The sequence below is a fragment of the Sturnira hondurensis genome, unplaced genomic scaffold (genome assembly GCF_014824575.4).
Source record: "Sturnira hondurensis isolate 20B ecotype Veracruz unplaced genomic scaffold, ASM1482457v3 Scaffold0010128, whole genome shotgun sequence".
Classification (NCBI taxonomy): Eukaryota; Metazoa; Chordata; class Mammalia; order Chiroptera; family Phyllostomidae; genus Sturnira; species Sturnira hondurensis.
In genome coordinates, this window is record NW_028082759.1 from 6,612,207 (window position 1) to 6,629,404 (window position 17,198).

At 39.7% G+C, this 17,198-nt stretch overlaps 1 protein-coding gene across 1 annotated transcript; it reads right to left on the reverse strand.

Annotated features, from left to right (window-relative positions):
- Positions 1-14,053: 14,053 nt before the first annotated feature.
- Positions 14,054-15,937, reverse strand: TKTL2 (transketolase like 2). Its single transcript, XM_037058323.1, has one exon. It carries the CDS (start codon positions 15,932-15,934, stop codon positions 14,054-14,056), a length of 1,881 nt encoding a protein of 626 aa, XP_036914218.1. The 5' UTR covers positions 15,935-15,937.
- Between the last annotated feature and the right edge of the window lie 1,261 nt (positions 15,938-17,198).

Genomic DNA, 17,198 nt, shown 5'->3' on the forward strand with positions numbered 1-17,198 from the left:
GGAAGCATAAATAAGTGAAACAACAAATTGCTGTTTCTCTCTCTTTCAAATCAATAAATACAAATTTAAAGTGTATTTTAAAAACACTTATGTTTTTTATGTGTACATCCAGGTGGTGAGCGCAAGGAATATGTCGTTACAAGATGGTGCCCGCAGCCTTAATTCTAGTCTCACCCAACAGCCAATGTATCAGTCAACACACTCTTAAGAGTGACAAGGTTAGTGTAGGCCATTGTCTTAGCCTTGAGTCGATTATTACTGCAGTTTTGGGTGAACGCAAATAAACCGTCAAAACACCCTTGTTTTCCAGCTGAAGTAAGTCACTATCATTATATTAAAATGACTTTCAAGTCTTTCAAAATTACATTGTATAAATGACTGCCTTTGAGTAAAGAATGTCATTTGTGTAAACACTAGGTCTCAGCTATATTCAGTCTGAGAATTGCAAAGTGATTACTATTCCCCAGATAACAGAAAATATAGCTTTCTCTTATTTTTGGTATAAAGCCAATATAGTTGTGTTAAAACCCTAAAAACATTTAGTACAGGAATATTTATGAGGAAACAAAGCACTTGTTCTCAGTAATATTCCTTTAAACCAAGACCTGGACACAGACATCTTTGAAAAGCCATTTTTCTAATTTCTACACACAGACCCTTTTGCGGTGTGATGAAGTCTACTGCTTCTGTGACAGATAATGTTATTATTTTTTTTAATTTTTATTTACTTGTTTATCTTTTAAAAGGGAAGGGAAGGAGAGAGGGAGAGAAATATCAATGTATGGTTGCTTCTTGTGCATCCCCTGCTGGGAACTGCCCCCTGCTGAGAACTGGCCTGCAACCCAGGCATGTGCACTGACTGGGAATCAAACCGCGATCTTTTGATTCACAGGCCTGTGCTCAATCCACTGAGCTACAGCAGCCAGGGCCAGATAAAATGCATAATCATACAAACAAAAATCATATTAAAATACAATAATCAAAATATTTAAAAATAAATAGTTTTAAACTATTGCACTAAATAATAATTTAATGGCTAATCACTATAATTTTTCTCATAATAACTATAATTTCAAAGTAGTAGAGGACACAAACAATATTCACAACAACCACTTGTGATATAAAGAAAATCTGATTTATATTGTACTCCCAATGGTGTGTTTTTACCTTTTTATTTTTGTTTAATGTTCCATATGTTAATGATTGGAACAAATGCTAAACTTCAATTGGAAGTTAAGGTGAAATGTATCATTTTTATTTCCACCCATGACCTTGGGACTGAGGTTCAGAGCCTCCGCTGCACACAGAAAGAAAAGATTCAGGACTTGCCAGTGTGTGCGTGTCGTCCCCATTGATCGATGTGAGCCCAGAAAATTGCTATTATTCTGTAATTCTTCAACTGTATTTGCTTTTTCCTATCCCTCAGCTACTAACTGAAAAGGAAAATAAACTAATTATAAGCATTTTTTATCAGAAATCTATATTATGAGATTCTCAAGTTGCCGATTGTTAGACATTGAGGTACTTAGTGACACACAAAAAATTCCTCTGTGTGTGTTCAAATTTTGACATATCTTGATTAATTTTAACATGTATTAAGCAATGAGATTCTATAGGTACATGATATAGCACTTGTTGTCTAGGAGCTTGCATTTGATTTAGTACATAGAATGTACATATTCCGCTACAGGGACACCATCTAAATGTATTTGGGGTATGTTGTGATTTAACTATTTATCATTTTTGTTAGATAAAATTTCCTTTACCTTTTCAGGTGATAAGCAAGGTATGTTCCTGCAATCCAAAACAAAACAGGAGAGTTAAAAACTATGACTATGGTAGGCTGAAAGCTTACCTTCCAAACATATTTTTATCCCCAAAGAACTGACCCAATAAAATGGAAATTTTTCATTGTTTTACTTGACTTTATTCCCTAAAAACCCATTTCAATAAGCTCTAATAAACAGGTGTGAAACATACAGTTACATACTAAACATGTCTTACTAACCAGAGAAAGATCGAAATATGTTTTAATACATCCAAGACCTCAAAACTAAGCAATTTAAACCAAAATATTATAATGTTCAAGGCTTAATATGGAGACATCTAAGGTTTGGAGTTGTAGAACTTTGGAAGTTCTTTATAGTCTCGCTTTAAAATAATCAGTGTGTTCTCCTTAATCACGGAGACTGCTTATGCTAATTATGGATTCTGTTCACATCTTGATTATACTAATTATGGATTCTGTTCACATCTTGATTATTCACATCAGAAAGGAAGCATATCTTTCCGATTATGGGAAATTGTAGACTAAGTACAATTGTTTAACCAAGAAAGTAGATTCACAGGCAGACAGGTCACATAGGAATGGATTCTGCATGACAGTCCCTAAGTACGATTTTAGCTTCACTGCATTTGTGGACACGGTGAGTGATTTGTCAAAAAGAAATATTCTGAATGAAGGACAGGAATATTGAACTGCACCCCTGAAATGTTTTATGTTAACTTGTTCTTACTGACATTGTTGCCGTTCATTCCTATATTAATCAGATAAAGTCGACACTCCCGTTTTTGGTAGTTTCCAATTCTATCATTTGGGGGGGGGGTATCTGTGTTCTGTATGTGCACACGTGTGTATGTGTGGACAATTTTACTTTGAACAGAAAGCTGCAATGATGAACATGTTAGAGAATATTTGAAGGTTAAGAAAGACCTGCTATATTAATGTTTTTTTCTTAACTGAAGACATTTTCTACAAAGAAAGGAATCTACATGTTTATTTTTATTTCATTGGTTTTGAAGTTACAGTCTTAGTTAAATTTTTGCAGCATAGCTGAGGCATTTAAGATCTCAACTCTTGGGAAAATACACTTATTAGATAATATGTGCCTTAGCTCAAGAAATTAGGTCGACGTGAGTATCACTGTGGGGCCATGACATTTGCTGAGTGGACTGCTATGGTCAGATTAGAGGAATTGCAACTTGAGAAATGCCTTTTTTTATTTGCCACTAAATATCATTAAAATATTGGCAATGATCTGCCAGAGATAAATTCACATGTGATTGCATATCATAAAATATGAAAATTCAAGTAATAGGATTTTAGGAGTTAGAAAAGTACAGACCAAACAGTGTGATTATTATTTTTGCTGCATTTAGTGTTTATTTACCAGACATTTATTAACCACCACTGTTTAACATTCACTCTGCCCACCACTGGTAAGACAAAGATGAATGCTCCTCTATTCTGCTCTGAAATCATCATTTGATAAAGAAGCCTGTGAGAGCACAAAGCAAAACCTCAATACCTTCCAAACGTGGCAAAATACAGGTGTATAAAGAGACCAGAGAACAAGGCATCATTTTACATAATTTTAAAAAATTACAAAAAAATTTCCAAGAAAATTTTTTTTTTTGCAGAATTTACCAGGGGAGAGGAGGTGGGAGCACCTTTCACTCTCAGGAGTCATGAATGGTGACGTCAAGGTGAGGCCCATCTGGAAGCCTGACTTTTAGGCTTATCTATTTAATTCAGATGTGGTCTACCTTGCCCAGGTTATTCCAGTTCTCTAATTTAAGCTACCTAATAAAAAAAGGTTTAACTTGTACAAATAAGGGCACAGTCCCTCTCAGCTGTACCATTGTATGATTTCTCCTACAACTCAACATGGTTTCAGTAAGGAAATTTACTCAAACCATTCAGATTACTCATAATCCTTTCTCTTTATCTAGTTGTTGACATTTCTACCAAGAGGTCTGCACACTGAGGAAATCACAAAAACCCTGGAAAATGCAGCCAGGTCTAATGAAATAGCACTTTTTCTTTAGGGGAGCGTGTGCTCCCCTCAAGTGGGATGTTCTTCGAAGAGTCGCACTTCACATGGAAATTAGGCCATGCTAAACTGTGCCGGGCATGAGAACCAGAGGACTTATGGCTCCTGGACTGGTCTTTGTAATTGTTGGAATAATTCTTTCCTGGGCTAATTAGGAAATCTATACAAAACAAAATAAAACAGACCCCAGTTTCAATTTAATTTAGACATTCTAGGAATGCTTCATTTCATAGCCAGTAACACACTGAAAAAGGAATTCTTTCATGCTTTTAAGCTGATACAATTAGACTGTAGCTACAGGCTTACTAAGAATGTTTCTGTCTCCTATGGCATTTTAATCAAAGGAGAAAATGTGTAATTTCCAGGTAAGATGGCAAAATAGTGCATGTTTGCTTAACTCCCCTACCTGAACTTCAAATGGAAGGAAATCTCCCACAAACAAATAAACAAAATAAAACAAAACAGAAAAAAGAAATAAGTGAAGAGACTGAAATTAGGGAACGACTACAATTTCATACGAACATGTTAAATAATGTCTGCCTCAAACAAAAACGATTAGGACCAAACTGAAAAACAACTTTGAGATATGACACAAATCCCTAATTTCGAGTTTAGAACAAACCACAAGCTAGAAATGAGAAAGTTCAGGAAGCCCCCACTGATAGCCATACTCGAAGGCGTTCGGGCTGTGGGTGCGTCCCAGCCATGGGCAAGACAGACAATCTCTGCTTGGCATCTATTTCTTGTACGTGAAGCAGGTGCAGCTCAGCCCGCACAGGAGAGAACTTACCGCCACACCATTTAGAGGTCTGCCTGTCCCGCTGGAGGACGTGCTCGCTGCATTTGGGAAATATCCCTCAGCCAGCCCCCCAGCAATGCCTGGCACAATCTAGCTCCAAGTCCCTTTGTTAGCCTGATCTCCCTGTCTCACGTATTCTCCTAAATCCCCAGTTGGCTGGATAGTTCATCATCAGTCTGAACAAGGCACAATCCATGTGTTAACTTCATCTTTCTCACGCTCACCCTGCTGTTGGTATCAATTTCTTGCTATGGTCTTTCCAGTAACGTGTACCTGTTGCAATCTTACCCAAACTCCAAGGTCTACTCCGAAGCCACTTTCTTCACAATCCCTTTTTGACCCACTGACTCTTTATAGGATTCCCGAATACTTTCTCCTCCTAAAAAGTCCTTTATGCTTCATTCTTTTATGACGTTTAGTGTTTTTCTTTATAACACATTCATTTCTGTTTATGGTGTTAATTTCTGGAGGTGAAAATCATGCCAGTTTTGTATTTATTTATTCCTGATATCTCCTAGTACAGCTCTTTGTATAAAGTAATTATTCTGTGAATGCTAGTGAATCTATATTTGTGTTTTTCAGATTTGAGAATTGAATAAACATGAAAAGGCTTTAATGAGTGAAGGATGTTTTTCTCTGAACTTCAGGGCAAGTCTCAGCATAGTCAAGCGTGTCTTTCAAGCAAATGAGTTCCGTAGGGCCCATAGACTTTGTCAGTTCTCCAACACATACCACAACCCAACCTTGAAGGCCTCATCAGAGTAGCCTGGAAATTCTCTCTCAAATACTCAGTGATCTTACATAAATGGCCTCACCTTTTCTAAATATATTGCTTGTATATCATTAAATAATTTGGACAACATTATAGATGGAATTGTTTTGTAATTTTTCTTGCTCAAATCATTTTGACAGTTATTTTTTCCTTTATTCTCCCTGCTCATATACTATTTTACACACATAAGTGGGTCTGCAGGTCATCCATGGTTTGAGAGCGTAGCAATTAGAGGAACAGTTGTCAATCTGTCACTAAGAACACGAATACCTAACATCCATCTGTATGCTTCCCCCCCCACCCGATTCCTTTGCTCTGTTTCACATCAAAGATTTTGTGTTGATCATTCTTCTGCTCTTTACCTTAATTTCTTTTATTTGGAAATAATTTTAAATTACATAAAAGTTGCAAGATAGTGCAAAGAACAGCCATATACAAATACATACACTTATGTATATACTTATACTCACAGAGAGAATTAGTATATATTATTTTATCAGAATTCTTTGAGATTAAGTGGCAGTTATCATTGCCTTCCTTTACCTCTAAAAATTTCAATATAATTTCCTACAAATAAGGTATTTTCTTACACAACCACAGGACAGTTTCCAACTTCAGTAAATCTACTAATTGGGGAATGCTGAATAAATAATGCTATACCCATGCCTTAAAATTATAAAAAATATAAGTTGTATCTATATCCACTGACCTAAAGAGATGTTTATAGTACTGTAAGAAGAATATAGTACTGTATTATTGTAAGAAGAACGTTTGACTATAATGGGTAGAAAGTGGCTCTATTTTATTTGAAACAAAACAGAATTTAAAAATTTACATCTGCTACACATCCAAAGCAGAATATCCTGGGGAAAGGCCATTTGTCTGGGGGTGAAGAAGAGGCTAGAAAGAATGAAAAGATCGGGCTGTTAACAGTGGATCGCCCAGGAGGAGGAGGTAAGAGATGGGTTAGGAAGTGTGAGATCCTTGAATTTGTACTGATTAAACATCATGTTCGTTTTTTCCATTAAAATAAGTATGCATTATCTTGTACACTTTAAAAACAGTTGCAAATTTGAAGCTGTAGTGATGCGATAAGGCCAGTTTCGGTGTTGAAAAATACGATCGGAAGCCAGGACGGTGATTAGAACGTGACTACAGAATGAGTCACACAGGGCTCCCTCCACTGGTCTACAGTTCTGCCCTGTGGGTGGGCCCGTGGCAGCTGCAAAGCACTCAGGTTGGAAAATTGTGGAACAGTGTGTCAGCTCACCTCCAGCTGACTTCAGCATGAGACCTCCTCAGGGAGGAAGAGAGTTTTGATATCCTTAGGGAGAGACAGAAGGCAGTCGAAACAGAGAAAATTGATGGAGCAAGTGGTGGCAGTGAAGTCAGGAAATGATGCCATCAGACACTTCCTTAGCAGGGGGCCGAGAAGGGAGGAGGGGCGGGAGTTCTTTTCTGGAATGCAAGGTGAGAAGATGAGGGATTTGCTATCTTAATCCTTCCACAACCACAACTCGCATTGCCTGGTGCTCACTTTCTGTGAGACGCTTGCACATTGAACTCATTTAATCTTCCAATAACCTCATGAAGTTAGTGCTAGTATAAGCTTCATTTCATAACAGAGGAAGTAACTGAGGGGCAGAGAAGTGAAGGGCAAATCAGTGGCGGAGTGAAATTGGAACCCAGTCTGACTTCTCAAGCTCTTTCAACAACCGGCTTCTTACACTCTCCAGAATATGTCCAATTATTGGTACCTTGAAGCCCAGTGGGTTTTCCCTTTGTATGGAATGTACTCTTCTTCTCATCCAATATCCCATTTCCTTTTCCAATTTCTCTGCTGCCTGATATTCAACCTGTCGTTTTGCATTCACACCTGAAGCAATACTTTAATAATCTAGATCGACATATTCTATTAGGTTACACCATATGAACGTGGTAATAGTTGAGCAATTTTGACCTTGCAAAATGACAATTTCCTATGTTTCAATGTGATACCTTCCTGCATTTTGTGACTACTACTCCTGGATGTGCTGGAGAGGAAACTCTCTCAGTGTTTAAATTTTTTTCTTCCATCTCTGTTTCTCCAAGGCCTGGCAGGGTATCCTCTGCATAGGGTATATTTATTAAATAATTTAAAAACATAGAAATAAATGAAGATACAGAGAAATTCTAAAGTACAAACGTAGATGAAGAGATGGAAAAGAGATAAGACAAGAGACTTTGAGGGCATGGAACTTGATGGTATGGAAATCATTGTGTGATTCAGTTAATTCTGAAGAAGCAGCATCCACATGGCTCATAAAATCTTCCTGTGTCTTTCAGGGTTAAAGGCACCCACAAATCATTGATTAATTGATATATTTCCTATTTCATTTCCAGAGTATCCACGTTGAATAACACAAGTCTGAAAGATTCTCAATGGTTGGGAAAGACGTTATCATAGGATGTGATTCGGGTAATTATTTAAACCTGAGAAATGATGTGAGTCAGCATCCCGAGTACTGGAGGGCGCATCAAGATCAAAGAGACGGTAGTGAAAGGGAAGCCCTCGGCAGGAGGTTTTCCAGGTGAGGCCCCTGCTGTAGAACGTTGTTCTGTCTTCCCCTAAATACGTGTGTGATAGAGAAATAGTCTTTAAAAATGTTGGACGGGGCTAAGCTAAGGAGAAGTTGTAAAGATAAATATAGATGTAAGCTGACACCAGTAATTAAAATCTATTTACTTCAGGAGGGAAGAAATGTATTCTTAATTTTTTCCTCCACTCAGTCATTCGTTTTGTATATAATTGTGTTTGTTTTTTCTATTAGAGTTTACACTCGCCATTATTTTGTATTAGTTTCAGGTGCACAGCCCCGTGGTTAGATGATCATATATCAGTCCTTTACAAAGTGCACCCCTCCCCCACCAATGTTTCCAGTACCCACTTGGCACCGGACACAGGTGTTACAGTGTTGTTGGCTACATTCCCTGTGCTGGACTGGCATCCAGAGGGTGATGAGTTTGTAACTACCAAGCTGTGCCTATCAATTCCTGGACTCAGCCCCTCCACACACCTTACTTTGGCAACCATTAGTCTCTTCTCTGTGTCTATGAGTGTGTTTTTGTTTCTGTTGCTCATTTAAACAGTTCTTCAGATTCCACCTATGAGTGAAATCATATGATACTTGTCTTTCTCTGACTGGCTTATAAGGAATACATTTTTAAGATATACTAATGATAGTCAAGCTGGAAAAGGTCAAGAATGAAGATGACTGACACCATTGACAGAGGTGACATTTTACATTCTTAGAATAGTGATGTATTAATTCTATAGCTCATGAATAAACTTATGATATAGTTTGTCGTAGGCTACTGATGGATAACTTGGCCTCTTATATATCTGAGATCAATACTACCTTTCTGCTTTCTTCTTTAAATTCAAATATCGTTATCACTTTTTACTATCTCTAAGATTTGTGAAACTCATTCTCTCTTTTTTCTCAATTCAAAGCCACTTCTTCCTTCAGTGCTCTGGACTTAATCTATTTCTGACTTAATCTTTTAAGTTCTGTAGCTTTCTTTCTCCACTGATTTCTAATCCTGACCCACAAATCTATGTCCACTAATCTTAAAAACCCATGAAACTATTTCCTTTTAAAGTACTGTAATATTCGTGATAAAAAAATCTCAAAAGTCTTGCTTAAGTCACTGGTTGATTTTCTCACCTCTTACTTCATTCCTACCTATTGCTATCATTCCTCTTATTTCATTCCTACCTATTCCTACCTATTCCTTCCACCCTCCTACTGCATCTATTCTCTTGCAGGTTTAAAAAACAAAAGTTTGTTAGTGAAATGAAGTCCTGGAGAACAAGAGGAATGATAGAAGCTAAAGAAAGAGGAACCAATATGCCTTGAAAAGGGGGGAAACTGTCAAACTCATGGGAAGTCATCCAGAGAACAAAATGGGAGGGAGGACTGGGTGTTACTGGCGACAGCCGGTAGTGACACTGTGTAGGGAAATAGTACTGGAGAGAGAGCTGATCCTTGTGGGACCCAGCGAAGAGACTTGACTGGAAACTCATCAAGTCCTTTCACACTCAACAAAGGAAGGTCATTATCTCTGCAACTAAAAGTGTGATATCTAGTACAATAAAGTATGCTTATTGTAGAGTCCATACCTTTATTGTATGATTTGAGATATTTGGGTTGTGGTGTGGAGAAAAAGTAGAAAAGACAGAGAAGCGTAGTATGAGCTACATGAATATGTAAACTGCAGATGAGAGACAGAGTTTAATGATTCCACATGTTTAAGAAGCCTCCATCATTTGCTATTTGGGGAATAGGAATCCAAGTCCAAAGAACGCTCTTTGCCAATTTTCACCACAAAATCTAAAAACTGGGTTGAAATCTTCTTTTTTTGATGGTTCTATGTTTGTTAACTTTCCTTCACTTCCTCACCACCTATACCAAACTAGTTTTCCTGTAAGGACTTTGTAGACATCGGCCTCATAAGTGTATCAGAGAAACGACTAGAAATGTTCCTTGAAATGACTAGAGTCACACCATCCTCAAATAAGACGATCCAGGTACAGCTTTTGTTTTGTAATGTAATGGATTAGAACCTAGTGAGAAGGAGAACAGCTTCTTACTGAAATAGTCACTATTAGTTAATTTGCCACAAAAATAGGGAGATTTAGTAAGAGTTTTTCAATTCTGAGAAGGATACCATGGGAATCAGATATTATTTTAAATATTTTCACTGTTAGTTAGACAGCTCACGTGATAGCTTCCTTATGTATCCAGAAAAGTAGTAAATAGAAACAAAATCAGTAATATTCCAAACAGACAACCACAGTCAGTTCTCCCCCAGCAGCTCATCCAGTTGTTAATCGTTGTCCTGTTGGATCTTGGGCTAGTCGTCCCGGGATAGCTGGGCCCTGAATATCCTGATGCAGCCGGTCCACTGACCCAGCCTGAAAGTTGCCTGAATGATGTCTACTCGGGAGCCTGTCCGCAGAGTCCGTCCTCTGAATTGTCTGTATCAATCCAAGTGTTTAAGCTACCTAAAGATCTGGGAAATTATTTTAAAGCTGACATACTACAAAACACGATTGTGTGAATAATGATCCAATTAAGGTGAATAAATTTTCATTTTTCATAATCATAAACATTATGCAAAAGTAAAGTCAGCCTGCTGGATCAGCAAACTCAAATAGAATAAAATAAAAGATAAGCTTGCTTTGTACTTAACATTGATGAATCAGAAGACATAACATTTTTTTAAAAAATAAACTAAAAATTTTAAGCTGCTCGTTTTTGCTACAGAGTTATGTTGATTGTGTTAGCCTGGAACCTGAAAACATTTCAGTTAATTTTTGTAAAAAATAAATTTTAGACATATTCCAATCTTGTCCTGGAACAGGCGGCCCTTTGTGGCCTATACCCATCCCTCGACCAGCATGTCCATCTGGTATGAACGGACAGCCAGCGACTAAACCAGTGGTCCTGACATTTGTTTCTCACATACTCCCCCCAAATTAAAGTTACATCTAATTTTTAATTATTAAAGTCTATAACTTCTGTTACATTATTACAATTGCCTTTTAAAACAAAATGCTACCACTTTTTTAATGTATCTGATGGAATTAGAATGGCATGTCAAATCTGAAAGGGATAAATTAACTCTGACTAAATGAAGTGAGTGTTTCAGGACACCATGCCTTAGACTGTCCTAAGTTGCAACGGGGGGGGGGGGGGCGGGGGGGCAGGTATTTGCCTTGTACCTGCATTAAGATGTTTTCCTACTAAGAGCAATTTTTATCTGATTTGTGGAAGTGTACATAAAAATAATAGAAGATTTGGGACCAAAAGTAAATGTAATGCTTACGTTGGGTATATTAATAATCATCTCTTAAATGTACTACTTATACTGGAGAATCTACGATAAGCTGAATTAGGTTCATCTAAATCTAGTAAGTACGTGGAAGCAATATGCACCACTGGAGATAATGAGGAATATAAAAGATTAAAAACGGCAGAGAAGTGGTCTACCAGTGACAAGAAGCTTGAGTCTTACACCAAATGAGATAGTGTATATGGCTGTGCGTTACCCAGGAATCTTCTCAGGAGTCAAGAAAAACATGTCTCCTGTGAATCTAAGCAAATAATGCTAAAAATCGAGTAATCCACTGGCCGATTGGAAATAAACATGGAACTTTTATCTTTTTTGCCTTGGAATCATGCAAAGTATAATTTCATGCTATAGCCACCAGTCAGTGAGAGTCTGTACCTCTTCCTGAATGAGGAGACTGAAAACGCTTTTCCCAAATCCTGACTATTCTGTTTCTAAAACTCACAGATGGATAAGGCATAGAGACTTGTCAGGACTTTCGGACTGGATGAAAGAAATTGCTGCATTCTTTAGAATTTCTTACTATGTTCTTTGCTTTGCTCTTCTGAGACCCTAAAAGCAACACTGCTTTGGCAACAGTGGAGGGATAGGAGGAGACAAACTTACTAAACAAATATGTCATCATTGCCACCACTCAAAAATGTAATATACCTCGTATTCAGAACATAATCATATGGGTTGAAGTAACCTTCTAAGTCCAGGTTTTACCTTCACCAAAAGTAGCAGGAAGACAAACAAAGATACATGAGTTATTGCTGGTTCCTGGTTACTTCATTAGAGGCTTTGCCAGAATCAATATTTTGAACTGCTCCTTTGTTCAGCATTCCAAAGACTTCACAACTAGCACTGAACGACCACAGTAAGGATGGGTGAAAAGTACGGCTTTGTTCTGAAAAGTAGAAGAGGGGCAGTTATGAAAGAGGATATTGGGAGAAAAGTCAGAGGGGTATTCTCAGGCAGGTCTATTTCAGGAATAAAAATATGGATTTAAAGGTCTGAAAACAGATTGCCTTAAAAATATCCCATGCCTAGTTATGACTTTGAAAGTCTTCAGGCCCCAGTCCCTCCCCAAGGGGCACCAAACACTCCCCTGCAGGATTCATCTACCTCAGTTTAAAGATTGTCAAATCTAACTTTCTAAAATTACCTTAATGAGATCTCTATACAAATATTAAAAGGGAATATAATCCAGATGCTATTGCATCAGGATACAATTGAACATTTGTTGAAAGTGACAGCCTATTTGCAAAATTTATATGAAAATTCAAAGGACCAAGAATACACAAAGCAATCTTAAAAACAAAAAGTGGAGGAAATGGGAGACTTAAAATACTAAATATTAGAACTTATGAAAAAGCCGCAACAAATAAGACGGTGCAGCATGAGCACAAAAATAAACAAACAGACCAATAAGGGAGAAACAAATCCATACACTTACAGTTATCTGAGTTATGAGAAAGCTAACGCTCCAGTGTAGTGAGGGAAAGGATTTTTTAAGGGTGCTGTATACAACTGTGTCAAAAAGTATATTGACTCCCCCAACCTCATACTATACATAATCATTCCAGATGAATGGTAGATCTGTATGTGAAAGATGAAAGTATAAAGTCTGCAGAAGAAAACACAGGGGAATATCTTTAATAACCCTGGGGAAGGCTAAGATGTTTTAAACATGTCACAAAAAGTGCTCACTAGAGAGAGAACAATAAATAGGACTACTTAAAGTGAGCACTTCTGTTCATCAGAAGAAACTCTTGGGGGATTTAAGGCTAGATAATACAACAAAACTGGATTGATTCCATCTTACTTGAAGAATTGTAGACAGAAGATAAGAAATCTCACCTATTTCTTCTTCCTGGAGCTAATAGCCTGTGGTTGATACCGTATGGGCCAGAACCTTACAGGATTCTTAAGGGCTTCCCCAGCTTCCTACAAAAAATATTTGGTGTTCTCTGAGATTGCAGCAGTCATTTAAAAAACCCCTGATTTACTGTCATTATTAAATATGTAATTATGTAATTATGCATGTTTGCTGCAAACAGATCATTTTGAACCCTACATACATGTTACGCGCTATAAAAGCTGAGGCTCTTTCCCAATATGCACACTCCAATTATGGCCAGTAGTTCTGGGCTGGCACTTTATCTGTTTTATGCTGTGTCTGAATCACTATTACCTCTAATGTTTGCAAAACAAGGATGGAAATTTGTTATGCAGTAGCACCCGACTCGTGGATATATGTAGTATTTGTTACTAGATGGGAATGACTATATTGGACGATCCAGCTATAGATCTCAGGCTAGCAAGTACAATTGGATTTCTCTGTGTGTGCAAGATAAGTGAGGTATTCTTTTCCAAATTTGTACAATGACCCTACAGCAACTGTTTTTATTTTCTTAGAAGGAAATTACACACATTTAAGAAACTATTACTTCTACATTGATTCCCAGCTCAGTTATTTATAGTCTTAGAAAACTTTGTATTCAGTGTAGATGTTTTGTTTGCTATTTTTGTTATTTAAAATGTTATAATTTCAGCGATTCAAAAATTAGAGCATTTGTGTACATAGTCACAGTCTAACAGAAGGTACTAACCCTTTAATTTCTGAATTAGGACTAAAGAAAGATGTTAAATGCTTTTTTAAAAGTACAATATAAGAAATTTTGTAACATCAGGCATGAATGTTTTATAGAGATAGAAAACAGCATTTTAAGACCAAAGCCAAGAGACTGACTTTTAAAGAACACAGCTATTTTAATTCATTAAAGTATGTTTCACAGCTGCTACAATGTGTCTGGCACTGATTCCAAAAACATCCAGCAATTCTCTACGTTTCCCACTTCGAGGGATTCCTGACACTGCCAGCTGACGGACAAAGATGTCAGGCTCCCCAGAGACAGCAGCACACACAGCCTCTCCAATGCCGCCTTCTCGGTAGTGATCCTCCACCGTGATAACCCGACCGCCTGTGGCTTTCGCATTGGCGATGATGGTGGCAGCATCCAGGGGTTTAATGGTAAACGGGTCAATGACGCGGACAGAAATATCTTGTTCAGAAAGCTCAGCAGCCGCTGCTAAGGCTTCATGCAGAGTAAGCCCGGCTCCAATAACAGTGACTTTGTCATGGACACTGTGGCGGATGACCTTAGCCTGTCCAATCTCAAAATTTTCTTGTGGGGTATAAATCACTGCAGTTTCTGATGGGCTTGTCCTAATGAAGCACATCCCCTTGTCATTGGCAGCCAGGTAAACAGCATGCTCTGTGGACACAGCATCGCTCGGGCAGAAAACGGTGCAGTTAGGAATGCTTCGGAACATGGCCAGATCCTCCAGGGCCATCTGGGAGGGATCATCTTCGCCGATGGATACCCCGCAGTGGGCACCAATAAGGGTGATATTGGTTTGAGAGATGGCTCCCATCCGGATCTGATCAAATGCTCGAGTCAAAAAGGCAGCGAAGGTACTAACGAACGGAATCGTTCGACCACGTGTGGCACAGCCCAGTGCCACACTTACCATGTTTTGCTCCGCGACAAAACACTCGATAAAACGCTCAGGGTGTTCTTTCTTGAATATGTCAGAAAAGGTCAAGTTTTTCGTGTCACCATCCAGGACAATGACCCTTTTATTTTCGTGGCCCAGTTTAGCCAAAGCCAAACCGCACGCTTTCTGCGTAGCTATGTCCTCGCCCACCTTATAATCACTCAGAGCGGTCATTCTTATATTCTCGATGCTGATTGGAGGAGAGTCTTCAACGGGGGGTTGAGGCGTGAGACTCTTGTTGGTCTGTATCTGACTCTCAATCAATCTGATGACCGCATCTGCCCTTTCTTTCGGCATCGGCTTTCCATGCCAGTTTTCCGCATCTTCCACCTTGGGAATGCCCCGGCCCTTGAAGGTCTTCGCTACCACGGCGCTGGGCTTGTTCTTCACCTGGGCCGCTCGCCAGAACGCGCGACACAGCGCCTCCACGTCGTGGCCATCCACCACGTACGTGTTCCACCCGAAGGCTTCGCAGCGCTCCCGATAGACGTCGGTGCGGTGCCCCAGGGGCGCGGGGCCGCTTTGCCCCAAACGGTTCACGTCAAAGACGGCCACCAGGTTGTCCAGCCCGTGGTGGGACGCGAAGGCCAGGGCCTCCCAGACCGAGCCTTCCGAGGCCTCGCCGTCGCCCAGCAGGCAGAACACGCGGTAGCTGGCCTGGTCAAAGCGCTTGCCCGTGTAGGCCATGCCGCATGCGGCGCCCAGACCCTGCCCGAGCGAGCCGGTGGCCACGTCCACGAAGGACAGTCGCGGCGTGGGGTGCCCCTCCAAGTCACAGTGAATCTTCCTCAAGTTCAGCAGCTCCGCTTCGCTGACGTCGCCCACCTCCGCCCAGGCCGCGTAGAGGAGGGGCGCCGCGTGGCCCTTGGAGAGCACAAACCGGTCGTTGTCCGGGTGCTCGGGCTCTGCGGGTTTGTACCGCATGGTGTGGAAGAAGAGCACGGCCAGGATCTCGGCCGCGCTGCAGCACGACGTGGGGTGGCCGGAGCTGCAGGCGCACGTGGCCCTGATGGAGTGGATCCGCAGGCGGTTGGCCAGGTCCCGCAGCACCTGCAGGGTGTCTGCGTCGGGCTTGGCCTCGTCGTCAGCCATCAGGGCCACACTCTCCGCGCCGAGCGGACGTTGCCTACTCCAACCGCACCCGGTCCGTTCGGTCACGTGACGACCGCTCCGTGCCCCGCCCTCTCGAGGGTAGGCGCTCAGCCTCGAGCCAGTGCGCGGTCAGCCTGGGCCTGTTCTCAGGCTTGGGGTGCACCGCGTGACTCCACCTCTTCTTCTGCACCTGGCCATCTCCTTTGCAGCCCAATTGAGTGGATTTTAAATTTTAACTTCGTTACTTGCATGGATAGCATTATTAAAAAGAATTGAATTTCTTTTTACCTTTCTTCATATTATAAATTCAAAGGGGGCATTTTTATATCCCTATCTTACAGGCACCTATTTGTGAGGTCGTGCTGCTTTTATGTGCGTTCACACCGTATCGGCGACATCACTCTTCAGCAGGGTACTGATAGAAATTACGGAAAGCCACGTCCAATCTGATGTGGCAACACTGTCAACAGACTTTCTCTGATCAATCGGAAATTCTGACTTACAGACAAAATTACGCTGACACGTTGGACAGAAATTACAAGATCAAAAACAAAACCACTCGATGCAGAGTATCTTGAACTGCAATTTCCCTAGTATACTCTAAAAATAGTATTACTGTTACTACAAATGATGGTTTTTTAAAACAAAATGAATTTACTTACTTTACTAAATATAAAACCAAATTTGTGCCACTGAACTTTTCTAGCTGGAAAGGGCTATAGCTTGTCATCAAATCAAACCAAACCAAACCCACAAGGAATATCTCGATTCTTCAGTAATAATTCTTATCATTGATTTCACATTTAAGTTATAGCAATGAAAAAAAGAAACAAAAAATAAAATATATAAATCCAACCAAACCAAATAAAACTGGTTTCACGCCATAATAAAGTGAAATTGAATCTCTGGAAGTACAGTCTGGGAAGGTATAATTTTAAAATGCATGCATTAATTTTAATGTGTAGTCAAAAGTTAAGAATAGAGAGTCATCTGCAGATGGTTCTTAACATCGGTTGTACTTTATTTTTTTATTTTTTAGATGAATCTAATTTATTTTTTAAAAATGTTTTATTTATTTATTTACCTTTAGAAGGGAAGGGAAGGAGAGAGGGAGAGAAATATCAATGTATGGTTGCTTCTTGTGCATCTCCTGCTGGGAACTGGCCTGCAACCCAGGCATGTGCCCTGACAGGGAATCGAACAGCGATCTTTTGCCTCACAGGCCCATGCTCAATCCACTGAGCTACACCAGCCAGGGCTTGGT